Below are 21,560 nucleotides of genomic sequence, written 5' to 3' on the forward strand. Positions count from 1 at the left end.
GAAGGATTGTGTTCGGTTCTACCACTACATTAATGAAGAAGGGCTTTGCGGTTTTCTTTGATAATCTCTTTTTCAACTATATTTTTGGTGGAAAAACTCTGGAAAAAAGACATTTTCTTGTGGCATGAGTCGCCAAAATATGAGAGGGTTAGAATTGGAGATGAGAACACAGTGAACTCAGGAAAGAGGTAGGCATGGACTTCGCGCAGTGCAGTGACGTCTCTCCTATCAAAGGGAGAGATAGGGGGTCTCAGCCTGTGTGCTTGATCAATAGTTTTCACCACCCTGAAAAAGCAATATCAGAGCAGGGAACGAAAAAATCCGTATCAGGGAAAACAATATCGTTCCCTAAAGTCGTTGCGGACTAGAAAGCTCACTCGGGGTGAGTATATGCATTTGTTAAATTCCTCACATCATTTTCCTGGGTTTCCTGGAAAAGCCACCAACTGTTGAGATTGATTTCTTGACGCTGTCATTATGAGCAGTAACGTTACCTATCAAGTTTCATGCTCACTAGAATGCCTCAAGAACAAACCTCACGCCCATTTGGAGTTTCGTTCAAAGCTCGTGTGTGAAATGATTGGAAACTTAACCAGCACAGTTCTTTCTCCGAGGGACAAAATGTGCCATCGAGTCCCACAAAACAAAATTTGTGACAAAGAAATCCAGTTTTTGAAAGAGCACATCCACTCCTTTCCCAGGTATAATAGCCACTAAATGCTCAAATTTGAACATAAAAGAACTATACCACCTCAACCAGGAGCATTGCCACGAAAACGGAGCAGAACCTGTCAAAGAAGCTTCTATCAGTACGTTTTCAATATTTGTTTCAACTTGAGCTTTCATATACTGCATACAAATACCAACATGCTTATGGTGGCAAACATAGAAGACAATACTCTTTAAACCCTCTAGAGGAAAGCTGAGTGAAGACAGTAGAGTGGAGAAAAGAATACAGAAAATGCAATGGCTCATTTTAAAAGAGCCACATCGTGATATATTCTTTAACAAGATCACCTTCAACCCTGACATTGCTTCCAGTGAGTATAACATATAACCCACGGAAAAGGAAGGCTCACGTCCTCATCTCTTACAACAGCTTCCATTTCAGTGTGAAGCTCCTGGAGTGACAGTCATCAAAATGCAAATTTCTACAGGAGTTGGTGCGATTCCCTTAGGCCCACCACAACCTCAACAGATTGCTTTAAGTTCACTCAGGTCTTCAGCTACGAAGGTAGAAGCAGGTACCATGTATTGATGAGGCTAGTGCTTGAGAAGATGACCATATTTTGGACAGTGATACGTTTAGGTGTTGATACTGATCCTGCTTTTATAGTGATTTTGATCTTGGAGGTACTCTTGTAAAATGAATTACTTATTGACATTCCACAATCAAGAACTATCTTGTCAATTTTAGGAAGCCAAAGAATACAAGTCATGCATTTCATCATTTATCAAGGTAGGTACTTAATTGTAATTTTTGTTTTATTTGTTTCAAGTTTAATTTATGCTTTGAATTTTTTGTTTAATTTTATATCAATTTTCTATTGAAGTTCAATATTTAGTTGAAAACCTCTACATAGGAGGTCATCACCACACCCTTTTAGTCGCCTCTTACGACAAGCAGGGATACTTCGGGAGTATTCTCCATCCCCCAACCCGCAGGGGTTTCCTGAGTCAGCAAAGGCACACACTGACAGAAAATAAAGTGTTAAAATAAACTATATACACCTTTAAATACCTCAACACCATGAAAAAGGACTTAATTAACACATTCTAGGGCCGAGCTGAAATCTTAAATCAATGCAAGGAACTGACATATGCAAGTAATAAACAAGGAAAGGGGCTATGTGAGCACCACTCCTTGATACAGAACCAGTATTGGCAGATGAGGAGGCAAGACACTGAATGGGCTGAGGTAACACGTGCTGTCATACGGATCCCATACCACCAGAGGAAGCATCAGTGGCTGTTATTGTTATGCTGGGTCTAAGGCTATCAACCCCTTCAATTATTATGAGCAACACTGCCAGCAAATTCATAACATAAGAGAAACACAGCACTAAGTAACAGCTACTTACATCAAAGGTTTCCCAAGAACAAAAACTATGAGGATAAATAGGGACCAACAACTCAATATAAATATCTTAACACAGGTAGACAAACTACGAATTAAAAATGCCAATACATTGCTACCATCAAATATCTCTCCACCCCTGCCCTCCACCCTTTCAACACAATGGTCAATATTGTCTATCAATAACTTTGTGTGATCCACATAGATTGACTTCAGTTCTTACCAGTAAAATACTTCCATTGACCACTAAGGGTTATTAGGAACCCAGAAAATTTAATATTGCTACAGGGATTTGCAATATGTTTCTTGCAGTAGATGGACATTTTAAGATATCACCTCACAAAGAACAGTCTCATTGAGGATAGGTTAAGTGTAGTGCAGATTCACAAAAAGTATGAAACAGAAAAAAATCTCCCTTTCCCCATACCTACCTTCTTTGTGACCGAAAAGAGAAAATATTCTATTTTCAGTATTATGACATCATAAATGCATTAACTTATAATTTACATCCAATATTGTGAAAGATTGACAGAGTGCACAATCATAAAATAAATTATTAACCTTGGTCTTTGTTATATAACCCAGTACGACTTACGAGAGTTAATTACTAGAATCATTGATAGATTAACATATGCCTTTTTGGTTAAGTTTTGCATATGCCTTCATTCCCTTTCAAATTCAGCTTTCAAAAAATCAACCACTAGCTACATAATTTCCACATTACACTCCTATTAAAATTTTTGTAAGTTATTTACAGGGATTTTTCACTCCAAAGCTCATTCAAATGATGAATGGAGAATCAAACTATTAGGTATAACTTTTCAATGCCATTGAAAGAGTAAAATCAAATTGTACTATAAATTAAGAGGCCAAAAAAGCAGTCGCCCTACGTATTTCAGCAAGCCCATCTTCAGAATTTCAAATGGCCTCTTACAAAGCCCCTGTCCCACCAAAAGAAACAAGGGCGTGACAATAAGAATCCTCAGTCTATCGCATTCTACAATGATCACAAAAAAAAAAAACAGATAAAAATTTTAAGAGTAAAAATAATACTTCATTAAAATTTGAAAATAAAGGTAACCAACATTCTTTAAATAAAACACTACAAGAAAGGGTATCATTCTCTAATTTTTCTCTTTAATTGTCAGATTACAAACTGGCTTAAGATATTTCCAGCAGCTGACTCAGTCAAAGCAGCAACATCAATGTTACTGCTTTTCAATCTGAGAATATAAAAGAGCCAAATGGGAGACTTTGACTTTCACAACAAAGTATAAACTAAAAAAATGCAGCTTAACAACAACCCAACAACTGTAACTAACTTAAGGAGGAAATCAGTGACCTGACTGTTTTCATGTGGATTTCTCTCCAAGCCATGAATTATGTAATAACACATTTGCTATATCCCAAGGGACTTCAATGGGAAACTTTTATGGCATCATTAACCAAAGCCACCCACACTAAATGGATAGAAAACACAAAAGGAAATATGATAGCTGGTTTATGCTTTTTAGGAGGAAAATGGGAGAAATTACAGCATAAAAATATATTTAAATAATGAGAGCCAATGGTTTTCAAGCAACTGCACCCATAAGAAATTAAAAAAATAATTGAGGAACAAAAATAACACAGGCAGCACTTCAACATGCCATGTAATTGTTAAGGGCAATTAAATACATACCCTCATGGCACAATATTTTCTTCCAATTTCCACTACATCTCTTAAATATAAATTGTAAACATGCTTTAAAATCAACAACATTAAAGATTCAGACACATTACTTATGCAAAATGCAAACATGATTTGACTATTTATAAAAAATCTGGAGGCCACGTAATAATGAAAATTTCATAGATACTTGCTTGTCATAGGTGGCAACATGCACATAAATGAACAGGACCAAAACTGGTAAATGCATATAACAACAACTAAACCAAACATTAAAGCTTAAGACAGCAATGGTAATTATTTATTGGCCATAAAAATTCACACAATGTATGAAAATGCATACCTAAATCCCTCTTTAAGACCTTGTTACATGACACTATGACATGGACAAGCTGATGTGTATAGACATGAACAGTTTTTGTGGACCAGAGTGGACCATGTACAAACGCATGAACCAGATTAGAATATTTTCTATTAACCATTCATACAAGTTAAGACGGTTACATGGGGCATTTTAACATTCATTCTCATGTTTACAGCATTATTTTGTACATGTTAGTGTATCTGCGAACAGGTAGATACATGAAAACCAAATGTTTATGGAACAACATGAGTCGGCACAGGAATTGAATGACCATGGCTAGACACTAAGACTTGGATGAAGTGTCATAATTTTTTAAGACCGAGGAACATTAAGGTGATATACAAAATAAAACAGACCAAATAGATGTACTGGCTCATAGTGCTAAAAATACTCACCCCCTTGAACATTACAATGACCTTGACCACCCATTTGAAAGTTACAGTGAAAATGTAAGACTTCAATATTCACAAATACAAATTTTTCTATTTCATGGCAACAATCAGAGACAAAAATGAACAGGAATTAAATAAATAAAAATGAAGTTCCAGCGAAGACATAATCATGGGAATACTTTCTCAGCATAAAATGAATGTGGACCAACAGATAAAATTCTACCTGCCACACAAAATGGAAGAACTGAATGGTCCTGGTAAGTACTGGATTATTAAAAAAACTTGATGGCAAAATAACAGCCAGCCAAAAATGGCACAATCCAAACTGGTTAAATTAGAATCGGACAGAGCAAACCCTACATGAAAACCACATTATGTGTGATAATGACTGGATCATGTTTTGTATGGCATGAGACAACGAATACACACAGAATATCTGACACTCATTATACAGTAGACTCTCGTTATCACAAACTTCATGGGACCAAAAAATTACGGAGATCATAGGAGTGTTTCTTTTAGAAATGAAATTGACGAAAGATGGAACTGATATGACCCTAGCTTCATATCATTTATATGAAAATAAGCATTGATTGCTTTCTATAGAATTTTTTGTGACTAAGGAGGTTTATTTCTTACAACATCATATCTTAAAATATTCTCGTTTCACTTCGAAGTAAACTGCTTGAAAAGTGATCCTAGGGAAAACAATTTCCGACTGCCTAGCTCTTGCCCTCCGAATTGATTTTGCTTCATTGTCATCTTCCCATTTTCATCACCATCTGGCATCAACAACATCCATTCATTGAAACAAACTCTTTGGCTGCTGCATGACGCGATCGAGAGTTAATGTCATCTCCAATACAGTAAGTCCTGAACATATGAACAAGATGCATTCACAGACCTTGTTCGTAAGTTGATAAACTTATGCAAGGCATAGAAAAGTGTAATTATCCTGCAGAATGCAACACTGCATTACAATTTTGCACTAACTCACCATAGCGACGAACTGATCAAACACGTCCAACATGGCTGGAGGCGAAAAAATTTGCTGTCCTTGGGAAAGAAGTAGGAGCAAAACCCTGAACAGTCCCTGCCTCCAAAGTGGATTAATTGGTAATCTTTGTAAAGATTGAGCCCAAAGCACGAGTTCCTCTGCACCACACAGCATCGCGTTGGCCAACTTCAAAGGCACCAAACTTGAAATTTTGGGCAAGCTTTAATTCTTCCAATGCTTGTATCTCTGAAAGGTTTTAAAGAAGTGGACTTACTGTATGGCAAATTTTTGAGTGGGTCACCTGAATGGCATTTCTTGTCCAATGAACTGTGTAGTAAAGATCTTTATGTAAACACCAGGACTGGGACTGAGGTTCGTAATTTTGTAATGACAAAAATTTCACAACAACAAAAATTTTGTAACTATAAAAATTTCATAATAACCAAAATATCAAAGTAACTAAGATTTTTAATAATGTTTCTTTTACCATAAATTAGATTAACCTTTTCGTTGGGACAAACAATTTGCTCGTAAAACGAGACCTTCGTAATAACGTTGTATTAATCAGAGTCTACTATTAAAAAGTGATAGAAAACATATATTCCACATGATACAAGGTTCTGTACATCAAGCTCAGTGTAAAATTTACTTGATTTTACTATCATCCAAAATTTAGAAAAATAAAAACATCACCCTGATAGAGACTGAAAAAGGACTGAAAATGTAACACCAAAATCATAAAAACTGATGAAAGTAGCATTCGTCTAGTGGGCTAAAAAAACTGATGAAAGAAGAAGCCTACGTTTAGAGGGCCTTCACTTTGAGCTGCTTCATCTTGGGTGCTCGCTTCTTCATCTGCCTCCTCGCCTCACGCTCCTCCCACTTGCGCTGCTTCTCCGGATCTTCCTCCTGCAAAATCCTCTCCTTCTCTTGCCGTTTCCTCTCCTCCCTTCGAGCGGCAGCAGCCTCTGCTCTCGCAGCATGAGTCGTTTTCAAAAATGCTTCTTCAACTCGCAGTCTATTCTTATCAGCCTTCGCCTTGGCCTGAAAAGTGACAAAATGAGGCATACAATTCCTGAGGAGGTAAGGCTCCACCTGGACCAACCATTTTGAAAAAAAAAATGAACTCCACTAATCAAAGGTATCCTAACAAGCCTCAGGGCAAAAAAGGTGACTAAATGAACAGATTTATCCATTTATGCACAGTGGATCATTTTCAAACAACTTTAACTATCTTACCTACCTTACACCAATACATTCTGCATAACTTTTTTCCTCAGCAATTGCATTATCGTGCTAGTGGCATGCGACTAAGTGTGGAACTAAACCTTATGGCTGTTACACTGGGAAAATTTTGTGATGGTGTTGTTAAATGATTGCAGAGGTCAATTTTCGAAAATAATTGCCTCATTAACAGCTGCTTTCAGACAAGTCATTTTATCACTTGAAGACCAACCAACATTGGAGATTGAAGAAATAAGATACAGGCATCCCCCTAGTTATGTAAGAGATGCGTTCCGGCAGACTCTGCGTAAGTCGAAATTTACGTAAGTCGAACCTTTGCGTTAGTGCTTCAGAGATTGCGATCGGCACGGTGAAATTCTCAGCGGAGAAATGCGCGGTAAATTCTCGGTGAAGTTTCATTCAATTCACTGCGATATTCATGAACTCTACAGCGTATTCTTACGTTATGAGATACAAAATCGATAAACATTAATATAGTCTGAGAGTTGCATCTCGAGCATTGCCAATCAAAAATGCGTAATATTATTCCCAGAGTTGACCGATCGCGTGGATTCGGGAAAGTACGGTATCTCAACGCTACATTACTAAACTGAATACTTAAATTGATTCATTATGTTATACTGCGATACAAGGGCCCAAAGAATGCATCGTCTACCTACCTATAATCATTATATCTTCTGCCTTTTATATATTATGTTGATCGATGAATCTGGTGGTTTCACTGTCACAGTTAATACACGTAGGAGGAGTGTCTAGGATTACGAGCAAATAACACAAAAAAATAACAGTAAATTACTATATTCTTAGATGCATTCACGTGCACATACACTCAATCTTTCACGCTCGGAAACATACTTTCATTCTCTCATATCTCAATAAAATAACGTGAAAATATCGTCATTTGAATATTTACTTCACTGGAAACATCGAAGAGTATTTCCAAAGCACGAAGCTAATTAAAAGTGAGCTTTTATTCAGCCAACTCCGTCATTAACGTGCAACAAAGTTAGTGGTGAAAAGCTCTCAATGATGCAATATTCATTTACAGTTGCACACAATATGAGAGAACGAGAAAATGGAGCTTAATAAAATTATCCGCCAGAAACATGTAAACAATTACGCAATTAATATCGTGTGTCAACTTTTTTTAACTTTTTCGCGGCGTTCATTGCCAACACTCAAAATTTCAATGCCGTTACGTGGGTACTAATCAATTCTTTTCTGCAATAAAGATTTCTGCTTGAACTTCATTTTCTTTTAATTCCACAGATGGAAATGCCTTAAGTTAAGGATACAATTTTTAAATAGTTGAAAGTCGGAGTTCGGGTGTGCATGCTGAATAACAAGTTGTATCATACCGGAATGTGTGCAACCTCATCCATCGCTAGAACTGCAAATTTTCACGTTGATTGCTGACTTGGGATTTATAAGCGATTTTTCAACAGAACTTAATGAAAATTCCTTCGAGGAATGACAAAAATGGGTCACTTTGTTATTTTTAGCACGTAAAAAATTTGATAATTATTCGATATTTTTTCTACCATAGGTTGTATGAGCGAATATCTACTTCTTCACGCTCGCATTTGAAAATTAACGTAATCCTTTGAAATACGGTTATCGCTTACGTAAGTACGGATTTATGTAAGTCGAGACATACGTAAGTCAGGGGATGCCTGTACAAGAGGAATCCCAATTACTGGGGAGCAAAATTTCACTAATGCACGTTAGGTGGGGCTCTGTTAATGATTAATAAGATAGTACAGTAGAAGATTGATGATCCAGGGGTATCATGTGCGAATGGTAGCTAGAATGTTGGATTTACACCCAGTGGGGCCAGGCTCACGTCCTGGCAGTGGCAGAAGCTTCTCAGAGATAGCCCTGTACCTCATTGAGTTTCGTGAGAAGGACAATTTCAGTGCGACACTCAGTGCAGCAGAAGGGATGCTGAGCCATGATCCCTTAGGACCGTTTGATCGTTATGAGCTGGCTAATACCAAAACTGAATTTCTAACAACCATTCTGTCCCCACCATTATATCATTGCAAAAATGACCTCTGCTGTCGGTTACATCCATAAAATAGATGATTAGAAACGCAAGGACACAAAGGAAATGCTGAAATGATAATTTTCACTGCATTAAGATAACTTTTTCTAAAGTTAGCAGTTTAATTAATCGTGCAACTGCCATCATTACCAAGAGTGATGAATGAACAAAAAAATCATTTTATAGGTAAATGGACAATCAATGGCTGTTTATTGGGTAGAAAGATATTGAATGTGTTTGGGAAGTTAGAAGTATGACAGGGGATAGTACACAACAATTTAAACTGAAACACAATAAAACAAACAATTGCACAAGCTCCCTCACTCACCTAGGAGAGCAAAGAGTACTGCCTTGGGGAATTCATTTTCTTTCAACCAAAAAAAAATTGCGTGAGGTTCATTTCACAAAGAGAGATTCCACTGTAATTCAATCATTCTAAAGTGCACTTGTTTTTTCTGCAATGCATTACTTTACTCATTACATTTAACAGTTTATTCAACATAATATAAATATGTATACATATTCCTAAAATAAAATTTAAGAGGGTGAAAAATATATACATATACATGGTATGGTATTTGGAGGAGGCGACCGACAGCTGAGGTCATTTGCACCATGAGGGAAGGGGTAGGCAAGGAAGGGTGGAGAGAAACCCGACGTCGGCAAAAAGCCTACTCTTAACGAAAGGCGCCAAGGGGACCACGGCTTAACGTCCCATCCGACGGACGGAGTGTTGCACTTGAAATGTCCTCCACACAACATTCAAGCAGGGATCGGGCAGTCTCTGAAAATTCTCTGCCACTGCCGGGATTTGAACCCGAGCCCGCCGGGTGTGAAGCCAACACTCTAGCCACCACACCAACCTGATCCCCTACAGATACATATTTAAAAAAAAAAACATACCATGCACTTAATTATTTTAATATGAATAATAACTATCCATAATCATATCAGCATGAACAATTGTTTATGCGTTGTTTTTTAACGTATCTAAATAAAATTTTTAATAATAAAACCACTTATCTCTAGTTTCACCTCATTTGCCGCTTTCTGCCATGCGGGTCATTTTTGACCAAGGGTCTTACTACCACCTTGAGTACTAAGGATTTTTTAAAGCATTTTTATCCCATAACTAGGACAATATATACATCAAATTTAATGAATATTTCACCACCATTAATGAAAAAAATTCCAGGGCATAAATGAGTTAACATGAATATATTTTTCGATACAGATTTTTCTAACAGTTTCAGCCCCCAGTACTATTCTCATTTCACAACATCATTTTTTCTTCAATTACATTTTTTAATTGCTTACAACTACATATCCACTCTTCTTCAATGGGATTGCTATGTTCCCCTCAAAATACAACAAAAAAAGATTAAGGATTGACTGTGTCAGGGTCATTCAAAATCTTGCTCAGAAATTAAATTTTTGGATTATCACTGAATATAATGATTACTAATTATCATGAAAATAATGAAGTAAACATTTCTATTCAGCAACACACTCAATTTATTTGGATAAAAGCTAAAGCAGTAACTGAAAATTTGATTGATTGCAAAATGGACTGTCAGACATTTGAATTCAGTGATTGAACATCATATTGTAGTGACATCACCATAGGGTAGTTTCCAATAATTTTTCTTGTCTCTAAGTTTATAAAGCCAGTAGTATGCATTTGCCACCTTTTTATGCTAAATTAACATTTTTCTCTTTAATATAATCAATTAAAACATGAAATTTTCACTCCAGCAAAAGTGCTTTGCTCTTCTTCTATGAATCACTGGATATATTAACTATGATGTACATGATGGGGTTCAAGTTCATTATCACAGACAAGATTCTTTGCTACATCCCTTCATGGCTCATGTTATCAATCATTACCCCTTTTCTGCAGATTAGGGTCAAAACTATCACAATGTTATGCATGGATAAGTAAAACTTCAAATGTGGTCATAGAAGGACTTACAATGTGGCTCTTACAAATTACTACATTTCCAGCTTTGTTGGTTAATAACAATATAATGACCACGCAGAAGCTACTACAAAGTGATAGATACGTTACTTTTTGCAATTCTATAGATCAATAGCCAGTATATAGTGAATAATTGCGTGATGTAATGGATATCCATTGCCCAAATCACCAGCGACTTCCTTAATTACTACATACAGTAAAATCTCTATTATAGGGATGAGTCGATTCCACTTTTTTTCGATTCCGATTCCAATTTCGATTCCTTCAAATCGATTCCCGATTCTCGATTCCGATTCCATCGATTCTTACTACTTATAGCAGGTGGGATTTTGATTTATCAGTGGTATTGCTGTCATTAAAATTTAAGAATTGAATGGAATAAAGTAACTAGGGACGGACAGATCCAGGATTTTTGGAGCCAGATCTTTCGAATCGGATATTTTCTAATCCAAATGCATTTTCAATTTCCTGCGATTTCACAAAGTCATTATTCAAGTTTATTGTGGGTACAAACAATCAATGGAATGCTTTTTAGATTTTCATACACATTTTAATATTTTTATAAATTAAAAATTATTTTATGGGCTTTCAAGTTGTTTTTTTCAAAACATCTTTACATACTCAGGGCCTAAACTGTTACGCTTGGGTTTGGAAATGAAAATAGGAAAAATCTTAGGATGAACCACTGACCAGTAGCGTAGCGAGAGGACCCCCCAAAATGTAGAAACACAATTACTTTCCTTCTTAAAAGGAAACAAAATATTAAAAATCATGAATTTACAAAAATGAAAAAAAAATGAATCTCTGAAAAATGAAGTTTTTTCTATTATGAAGGGCGTTAAAATTAGTTTGAAAACCTCTCCTTTGTACCCTGTTGTTTAAAAATTTTCCCCCCTGGTTTCGGACCCCCCCTTAACAAAATTCCTGGCTACCCCCCTGCTATCGACTGAATTCAAATTTTCCTCACACACGCATTTCCCCCGAATTTTACTTTCTCATCGCATACGGACTTGTGTTTCATCCGAAAATGCTTCAGTATGGTGAGGTGGATTTAGCACATCCTCGCAATAATTTACGCCATAGTGCACGTACACTGCATTCATTGGTTCTCCTGTTAATGGAAATGTTAATACACAATGAAAGACATTTTTATTGGTGCATCATTAAATTAAATTGCAACTGCGCAATCAGCAACACAATTAAAAGTACCTATTTAAAACTGTATTAACGTCACGTGCGACGAGGTGCTCAACCGCTCAGCATGAGGAAGGAGTGGGCAGCAAAAGCGTGTAAAGGAGAGGTGGAGGGGAAGGAGCAGTAGCGTAGCCAGGAATTTCAATTGGGGGGGATCCAAAACCAGGGGGGAAAATTGTTGAAAAAACCGGGCACTAAATAATGGGTTTTAAACTAATTTTAACACTTTCCCAGAAAGTCACTCTCCTAGCATTTGTAGTCTAGAAACGGAGAATTGAAGCAGGTAGGCCAAAAAAGGTCAGTTGGTGAGACGAGGTAGGGATGAAACACGCTTCAATTGTTTTCGTGTGATTTGATATTTTCCTTAGAAGACAATGATTTTTGGTCCGTGTGATTTCGGATGCGAAAAAAAAACAACAGAGGCACGGGCTGATGGACGGCCGAGGGTGGTTTTCTGAAATCTGCGACATAGTTACTTTTGAAATGCTGAAAATCCAGGCCACGGCTGAAATTCTACTTGCAACCTCTGCGAGAGCTTTCAAACAAAACAGTTCATGAGTAGGACAAGAATCGCATGCGACGGCGCATTCGAAGAGAGAATCGGAAATCTTTCCACTCTTATTGCATTCACTGAAGCTATTATTTAAAATTACGGATCCAGATCCGATGTCTTCCGCGACTTTGGATCCGATGAAGGGCAATATCCGCGGGTATTTGGATCCGAGGTATCCGATCCGACCATCCCTAAAAATAACAATAGCCGCGGTGGCTACATTCTCGTTTGGCCGCGGTGGCTAAACAATAATGTAGCGTTCATGGCGTCGATACATACCACAGCAGCCTGGCGGGTGCGCGGTGGCGGCCGAACGCAACCTGTCGAGTCCGCCCGGAGGCCGCGGCGGCTTGTGCCAAGCAAGTATAAACTTCCTCAAGGGTTGCATTGATGAAACCGGGCTATACAAACGCGAATGTGTCAAATTTTTTTATTATTGACGCAGGCGCGTGTTAGTCTAAAAAAGTTACTTATATAAAAAAACCGCTCTCAGCGCGTATTTATAAGAAACTTTTTTCACAGGAAAACTCGCTCTCTGCACGTTTTTATTATCATCAGACTTCAAATATCATTCGAAAGTAAAAAAATATATTTCGATCTATTATACTTTAAAATTGGTGGTCCAGATGAATTCTCCGAATGTGATTCATAATCGTAACAATTTGATTTGCCGTGACCAGCGGTTAATAAAAGAACGGAAAACGCATGCGTTGCTTCCCGATCCCGTGGTTTCCAATTTTTTTTCTCTGAGAGTTGCTCATGAACACGAGGTATTTCAGGGTTCGTCGGTTTGTCGCTCTTGCCCACATTTTAATGTTTCCGAGGCCGCTTAGGTATGTTCGTCGCAGCACCCGCGTGCGGGGCGTATCCTCCGCGCGGGCAAGGCTGACAACGCGGCCGCTTAGGTGTGTGGCAGCATTTATGCCCCAGACTTATAGTCTATGCTCAAAACATTTATCTTCCTGGAATCGATGGAATCGGAATCGACTTTAGGCGATCGATTCTCGATTCCGATTCCGTGCCCGAGAATTGGTGGAATCGAGAATCGACATTTGGAATCGACTCATCCCTACTCTATTATAGGAAGCAGGATTTTACGAAGTTTTCGATTATACGAGGTGATATTGCGGTCCCGGCGAAAAGCCTATGCCAAATAAATGGCACTATTCGATTATACGAAATGTTTTGAAATTACGAACCTCAGCTCGGGCCCCAGGAGCAAATGGCATTCGTTTATACGAACTACGGCGAAATATTTGTCAATAAAACTATTTACGCCGGCGTAAGTAGCTAAAAAAACAGCGCTTCCGACTGTGGTCCATCAAAAGAGTGAAATCGTAAATGATAGTGCAACTTTGGAGAGAAAGGGTTTGCCTAAAACCTCACGGAGGGAATTTAAGGAAGTAGGAGTTCGGTAAAAATGTCGCAACTGACATAATGCCCCTATTTACGTGCCTATTCGTAAACATCGCATCGATAATACTTAGTAGTTTAACCTGTCAGGAAGGTCGTGCGGGGTATTTCGTACACTCCTACTTAACACTTTGCACCGCTGTGAACGTACTTCGAAGACTACTTGACTACTTTTCGCCGAAGCACTTCGAAGGGTCTCTAATCCGGGACCCTTTCCTCGACGAGCTCACCCTCGCTGGCCCCTCTCTTCGACCCTCCGAGCGGTGGGGGCCTCCCCAAAAGTGACCGCTCTGACTGCATTTTAAAAATCTATCAATCAATGCCATCATCAAAGAATAAATGTTTGCGTCGCACTCCTGCCAATCAGGCAATCAAGTACGTCTCTGAACTGTGTTTCTGCGATGAGAAATAACAATTTTGTTAACTTTGCTAAAATGGCCAAGTTATTAAAATTGTTATTTTTCATCGCAAAAACACAGTTCAAAGACGTACTTGATTTCCTCCACTAAAATAGCAAATTGCTGGAAATCGGCCGGATTCCCTTTGATAGCGCATCATGAGGATGTTCTCGAGGTTGGTAATTGATACAACTAGCCTACTAGTAATTCTACCGCTATAATATCACGGCTATGGTTGATTCGTTACGTCATACCTTCAGGAAGCTGCAGCGGATGAAATCGCGGAGGCTTAAAAGATGATTTTGAAAAATACTTGGAAAAAGCAGGAGCATAGCGTGCAACATCAAGCGATTATATTGCCCTAGACGATGATCTCCAGGCTTGCGACAATGCGACGCCGGTACCTACGTCGGAAGAAGCAGCGGGCGGGACTAGTCATAATAGCAGTGACGACGAAGATGAAAGTGAGGAAGTAATTTAACCTAATAAAAAAGAAGAAGTATAGCTGCTCTCCACACATTAAGATATTTTGATCTGGATAACGATTTAGATCCCCAATTTAATTCCCATTTATACAAGTGAGAAACCATGGTAGAAGCGGCGATAAAGAAGGGCAAAAAGCAAAAAAAAATTACAGATATTTTTGGGTAATATCTTTTCGTGTATATATTAGCCTTCCTGAATATACAACTTAAATATCTCAAGTATTGGGCTCTATTTACCACAGACTTATTTTTCAGGCTACTCGTAATGAAGACTCACTTCTAACTCTAACCATGAACTTTCTTCTCGCGCGCCTCCCTGTTCTCCCATGCCGAGAGGTCTTTCTTTCCAAAGCTTTGTTTACTCCCTCCTGTGGCCTTCTGCTGATCTTGCTGACACCCACCTTATGCATCCTAAACCCCTCCTTCCCCAGCATTTCCCATTCACTCCTTCCCTAAGGTGACTGAGCTTCAGTGCGTCGTAAAAAAATACAGCCCCCAAACGTAGACTGAGGCAGAGCCGAAGGCCCTTTCCCCATCTTTCTTTCTCCTGCCCCCTTCACCACTTGTTATGCTGACCATACTTCTTTCCTCAGGCAATCCCCATCCCACTCTTATTCACCCCACCCACTGGGAACGTTCTCCAAATTATGGAGAAGGGCATGGTTCATCTTTACCGGCAACTGAGGTAAGTTTTTAACAGGAGAGAGGCTGAAGAAGTATCTTTCACAATCGGGGTGATGGTGCCGTGCTTATAATGGTTTCTCTTCTTCTCTGCCGACTATTCAATTTAAATTATTTTCTTTGCTCTTTCCACACTATATTTATTTAAAATTAGGGGGCGCCTATTTTTTAGTGCTAAAACTAAAAAAATCTTTTCTCTACGTCAATGATCCTTTGCATAACTTTCAATACGGCGGAGAAAGGAACAGGATAACTAAATGAGGTGAAGGTACAGGTTTTTGCGTGTTACTTTTCAGGAATTCACGCAAGTGAACCAATAGTTGACACACGTTGAGAAATGATGAAACGTCTCTTGTAGGAAAACAATCAATGTGGATAATAACGTTTCTCTCTTTATTTCTCCGATAATGGAAGATTTTTCCCCTGTCGTTTTCCGGTTGAAATCTTGCTCTTGTTGGCATTAAAGAAGAGAGACATACTATATGAACATAGTACCTCACACCCGGTATGAAAAATATGGTCCTGATGAAGAATAAAGTCTTTCATAGCAATGTCTGCAAAGATGATGGAGCACAGTAGCCGGACGGAGAACCCAAACAGAATTTACTTCCAATATTTGCCAGAAGATAATCATATCCTACGTAATTTATGATCGTAACTGAATCTCAATGAAAATAACTAATTGAAAAGATAGCACATTCAGCTGAAAATACGGAGTAACTCGAAATAATAACTTACGAAGGTTATTTTGGAAACGGGTTAAGGCCCTCGTTTTTCGTTTTTTTTTCTCGTCACTGAGCGATAGAGGGCGACACAAATGGCGGTTAGGCCCTTAGAGTATGCTCTGGCAGGCTGGCGCTAATATTCCGTGGCTGTTGGAAACAAATATCTATCTTACGCATACTTAATAGTTGCTCTTCGCTCCTCACTACAAATTTATAACATTAAATTCTTATAATAAAGTTTGCAATTCATTATTTGAATACATTTTCTAAACTGGTCGGGAATTTCTTAAGCGATCGTTGGCATTGAAGTATGTACAAGAAATGGTAATTTTTATGGTGGAATAGTTATTTAACGATCTTTCACAGCATAAATCGATAACAAAAAGCCTTTTCTAAGAATTCTACCATGAATAACCACCTAAAACATCTAAATAAGGCCACTAAAGACAAAAAAGGGCGAAAGAAACAAAAGCGAACATTTTTTCGTGACTTATGAAAAAGGTTTGAAATTACGGAACTCGATTTTACGAAGTGCCAATTTTCCGGTCCCACTGACTTCGTATAACCGCGAGTTTACTGTACCTAGAAACAGCTTGGTGCAATGGGTAGAATTGATGACTCAAAACTGACATTGCCTACTGGAAGTAATGCATGAAAACGGATAGAGTCGACTCTTGTTAATACGAATAACGTTATTACAAAGCAAATCGTTGGTCCCGACGAAAAGGCCTATCCAAGCTAAAGTAAAAGAAACGTTATTACAAAATTTTCGTTTTAACGAAATTACAAACCTCAGTCCCGGTCCCAGCGGTTACAAAATGACCTTTATTACGAAGTTCCACGCATAAGCAACAGCATTTAGGAGGATATTCACTACAATAACGTTTTAATAATCATGCCATGATTAAGTTCTTCTTGCGTACTGAGACCAAGAGCATCAATTATGGTTCTTTATTCAGTTTACATGCAGCATCATAAAATAAGCTTCATTCCTGTGGCGTCATGGTGACCCACTCATAACCTCTCGTAAATTGGACGTACAGTTAGTCCTCTTTCTACACACATTCGATTTACTATTGTCAGAGGTAAGAGCATTCAAAATTTTCAAATTTTGAATTTGGAGCCTTTTGAATTGGCCAAAGCTACGCAGTGTGGTGTAGAGGAGCTCGCACTTCGGGCATAATCTGAACAAAGAATCACTTAATCCGTTCTGAAGTTAGGAAATGTTTTGCATTTCGCCCGTTCTTCCTTACCATAGCGAGCGATTATTTTTGGCCCTGACTGCGTCGCACGCCCCGCTAGATCAGTTCGTTACAATTGTGAGTTAGAGCACAGTTGTGATGCAGTGTTGTATTATGCAGGACATCTGTACTCCTCGATTCCTTGCATACAGTCCAGCCAGCAAGAGTTGTCCGATGTCAGCGCAATAGGAGGGATGAAAAACCCTGCACCAGCACGAACGTTTGCAGCCAATCGCTGTCCCCCAAATGCACCTCACACCGTCGCCTAGTCATGCAACGTTGTCACATGCACATGGAGCACCGAAATAAGCATGATCCACCAATACAAGCACTTTCTTCGAATCACCGATACAAGTGATTCTTCCTTTGGGCCCTTCACTCTCATCCTCCCTTCTGGCTCCTTTCTTCACGGAACTCTTTTGTCTACAAGTGACGTAAGCATTTGCCTTTCTTACCCGACAGCCTTGCCTCCTACCCTGACCTAGACCATTCTTTCTGCTTGTCATTGGACAACTCTCAGTGGTCGGACTGTAGGTTTATCAGCTTACGAACAAGGTCTTGGAACGCATCTAGTTCGCATAGCGAGGACTTACTGTAATCGGGAAGATATCAACCCTCAATTGTGTCATGCCACATTCTTCTATTGAGAAACTGAAACGAATTTTCCTGTTTATATATACAGTAGAATCCCGATTTAAGGTTTTTCACGGGGGAAAAACTTTAAAACACTAAATGCGGAAAAAAACTAAATGAGGACCAGCCATTTTTTTCTGTTTTTAGGGTTTGTAATGATTGGAATGGCTTCTTATGAATAAAAAATATTATTTTAAGTAATGAAAAGTTGCTGCATACAGCAACAAATTCATTGATTAAATGTTATTTGCCGAATTAAGGTTGGATAATACTTTTCAGGAATCAGCTAAAAAAATGGGTAGTAAAAATAAGTACAGTAAACTCTTGATTTTACGAAGTCAGTGGGACCGGAAAATTGGCACTTCGTAAAATCGAGTTTCGTAATTTCAAACCTTTTTCATAAGTCACGAAAAAATATTCGCTTTTGTTTTTTCCGCCCATTTTTGTCTTTAGTGGCCTTATTTAGATGTTTTAGGTGGTTATTCATGGTAGAATTCTTAGAAAAGGCTTTTTGTTATCGATTTATGCTGTGAAAGATCGTTAAATAACTATACCACCATAAAAATTACCATTTCTCGTTCATACTTCAACATCAACGATCGCTTAAGAAATTCCCGACCAGTTTAGAAAACGTAATCAAATAATGAATTGCAAAGTTTATTATAAGAATTTAATGTTATAAATTTGTGGTTAGTAGCGAATAACAACTATTAAGTTCGCGTAAGATATATAATTGTTTCCAGCACCCACGGAATTTTAGCGGCAGCCGGGCTAACCGCCATTTATGTCGCCCTCTATCGCTCAGTGACGAGAAAAAAAAGAAAAACGAGGGCCTCCACCCGTTTCCAAAATAACCTTCGTAAGTTAATATTTCGAGTTACTCTGTATTTTCAGTTGAATGTGCTATCTTTTCAATTAGTTATTTTCATTGAGATTCAGTTACGATTATAAATTACGTAGGATATGATTATCTTCTGGTGAATATTTGAAGTAAATTCTGTTTGAGTTCTCCGCCCGGATTCTGTGCTCCGTCATCTTAGCAGACATTGCTACGAAAGACTTTATTCTTCATCAGGACCATATTCTTCGTACCGGGTGTGAAGTGCTATGTTCATATAGTATTTATCTCTTCTTTTATGCCGACAGGAGCAAGGTTCCAACCGGAAAACGACAGGAGAAACATCTTCCATTATCGGAGAAATAAAGAGAGAAACGTTATTATCCACATTGATTGTTTTCCTACAAGAGAGGTTTCATCATTTCTCAACGTATGTGAAGTATTGGTTCACTTGCGTGAATTCCCAAAAATGACACGCAAAAACCTGTACATTCACCTCATTTAGTTTTCGTGTCCCTTTCTCCGCCGTATTGAAAGTTATGCAAAGAATCAATGACGTAGAGAAAATATTTTCTTAGCTTTAGCACTAAAAAATAGTCGCGCCATAATCGTAAATAAATATAGTGAGGAAAGAGCAAAGAAAATAATTTCAATTGAAACGTCAGCATAGAAGAAGAGAGACAATTATAAGCGCGGCACCATTTCCCCGACAGTGGAAGATACTTCTTCAGCCTCTCTCCGGTTAATAACTTACCCCCGTTGCAGGTAAAGATGAACCATGCCCTTCTCCACAATCGGGGAACGTTCCCAGTGGGTGGGGTGAATAAGAGTGGGATGGGGATTGCCTGAGGAAAGAAGCGGTCAGCATATGGTGGGGTGAAGGGGGCAGGAGAAAGAAGGGTGGGGAAAGGGCCTTCAGCTCTGCCTCAGTTTCCCTTTGGGGGGCGTATTTTTCTACGACGCAGTCAAGCTCCGTAACCTTAGGGAGGGAGTGAATGGGAAATGCAGGGGAAGGAGGGGTTTGGGATGCGTAAGGTGGGTGTCGGCAAGATCAGCAAAAGGCCATGAGAGGAAGTAAGCAAAGACTTAGGAAAGAAAGATCTCTCGGCATGGGAAAACGGGGAGACGCGCAAGAAGAAAGTTCATGGTTAGAGTTGGAAGTGCGTCTTCATTACGAGTAGCCTGAAAAATAAGTTTGTGGTTAATAGAGCCCAATACTTAAGATATTTAAGTTGTTTACTCAGGAAGGCTATTGTATACATGAAAAGATACTACTAAAAAATCTGTTATTTTTTTTTCTTTTTGCCCTTCTCCATCGCCGCTTCCACCATGATTTCTCACTTGCATAAATGGGAATGAAATTGGGGACCTAACTCGATAGCCAGATCAAAATATCTTAATGTTTGGAGGGCAGCGTGTACTTCTTTTTTATTTGGTGAAATTACTTCCTCACTTTCATCTTCGTCGTCACTGGTATTCTGACTAGTCCTGGCCGCTGCTTCTTCTGACGTATGTACCGGCGTCCCATTGTCGCAAGCCCGGAGATCATCGTCAAGGGCAATATAAACGTTTGATGTTGCGCGCTGTGCTCTTCCTGCTTTTTCCAAGAATTTTTCACAATCATCTTTTAAGCCTCTAATTTCCTCCGCGATTTTATCCGCTGCAGCTTCCTGAAGGTATAACATAACGAATTAACTATAGCCGTGATATTATAGCAGTAGAATACTAGTAGGCTTGTTGTATCAATTACCAACCTCGAGAACATCCTCATGATGCGCTATCAAAGGGAATCCGGCCGATTTCCAGCAATTTGCGACTGTAGTGGAGGAAATAAAGTACGTCTTTGAACCGTGTTCCTGCAATGAAAAATGACAATTTTAATAACTTGGCCATTTTAGCAAAGTTAACAAAATCGTTATTTCTCATCGCAGAAACACGGTTCAGAGACGTACTTGAATGCCTGATTGGCAGGAGTGTGATACAAACAATTATTTTTGATGATGGCATTGATTGATAGATTTTCAAAATGCAGTCAGAGCGGTCAGTTTTGGGGAGAAAGGCTCCCACTCGGAGGGTCGAAGAGAGGGGCCAGCGAGGGGGAGCTCGTCGAGGAAAGGGTCCCGGATTAGGGACCCTTCGAAGTGCTTCGGGGAAAAGTAGTCAAGTAGTCTTCGAAGTACGTCCACAGCAGCCTGCCTTGCGAACGTACCAGGTACGTTCACAGCAGTGCAAAGGGTTATTTAGGAGTGTACGAAATACCCCGCGCGACCTTCCTGACATGTTAAACTACGAAGTATTGTTGATGCGATGTTTACGAATAGGCACGTAAATAGGGGCATTATATCAGTCGCGATATTTTACTTAACTCCTACTTCCCCTAATTTCCCACAGTGAGGTTTTAAGCGAACCCTTTCTCTCCAAAGTTGCACTATCATTTACGATTTCACACTTTTGATGAACCACGGTTGGAAGCGCTTATTTTTTTTAGCTACATACGCCGGCGTAACTAGTGTTGCTGACAAATATTTCGCCATAGTTCGTATAAACGAATGCCTTTCGCTCCTGGGGATCGATCGGTGGTTCGTAAATTCAAAACATTTCGTAAAATCGAAACTTCGTATAATCGAATAGCA

The 21,560-nt window shown here is 38.8% G+C and overlaps 1 protein-coding gene across 2 annotated transcripts in view; it reads right to left on the bottom strand.

Moving 5' to 3' along the window:
• Positions 1 to 3,186: 3,186 nt before the first annotated feature.
• Positions 3,187 to 21,560, bottom strand: part of LOC124170597 (PAT complex subunit CCDC47) — a 57,781-nt gene continuing 39,407 nt past the window's right edge. Inside the window, exons 8-9 of one of the 2 annotated variants that reach the window (XM_046549413.1) lie at positions 6,302 to 6,543; positions 3,187 to 5,745 (exon numbers count right to left, since the gene is read on the bottom strand). In XM_046549413.1, the coding sequence (XP_046405369.1) occupies positions 6,304 to 6,543 (240 nt within the window). In that variant the 3' untranslated portion in view covers positions 3,187 to 5,745; positions 6,302 to 6,303. Of the gene's footprint in view, positions 6,544 to 21,560 lie in introns of both variants that reach the window. The other variant, XM_046549412.1, reaches the window with a different exon arrangement.

Source organism: Ischnura elegans, chromosome X (genome assembly GCF_921293095.1).
Source record: "Ischnura elegans chromosome X, ioIscEleg1.1, whole genome shotgun sequence".
Taxonomy (NCBI): domain Eukaryota; kingdom Metazoa; phylum Arthropoda; class Insecta; order Odonata; family Coenagrionidae; genus Ischnura; species Ischnura elegans.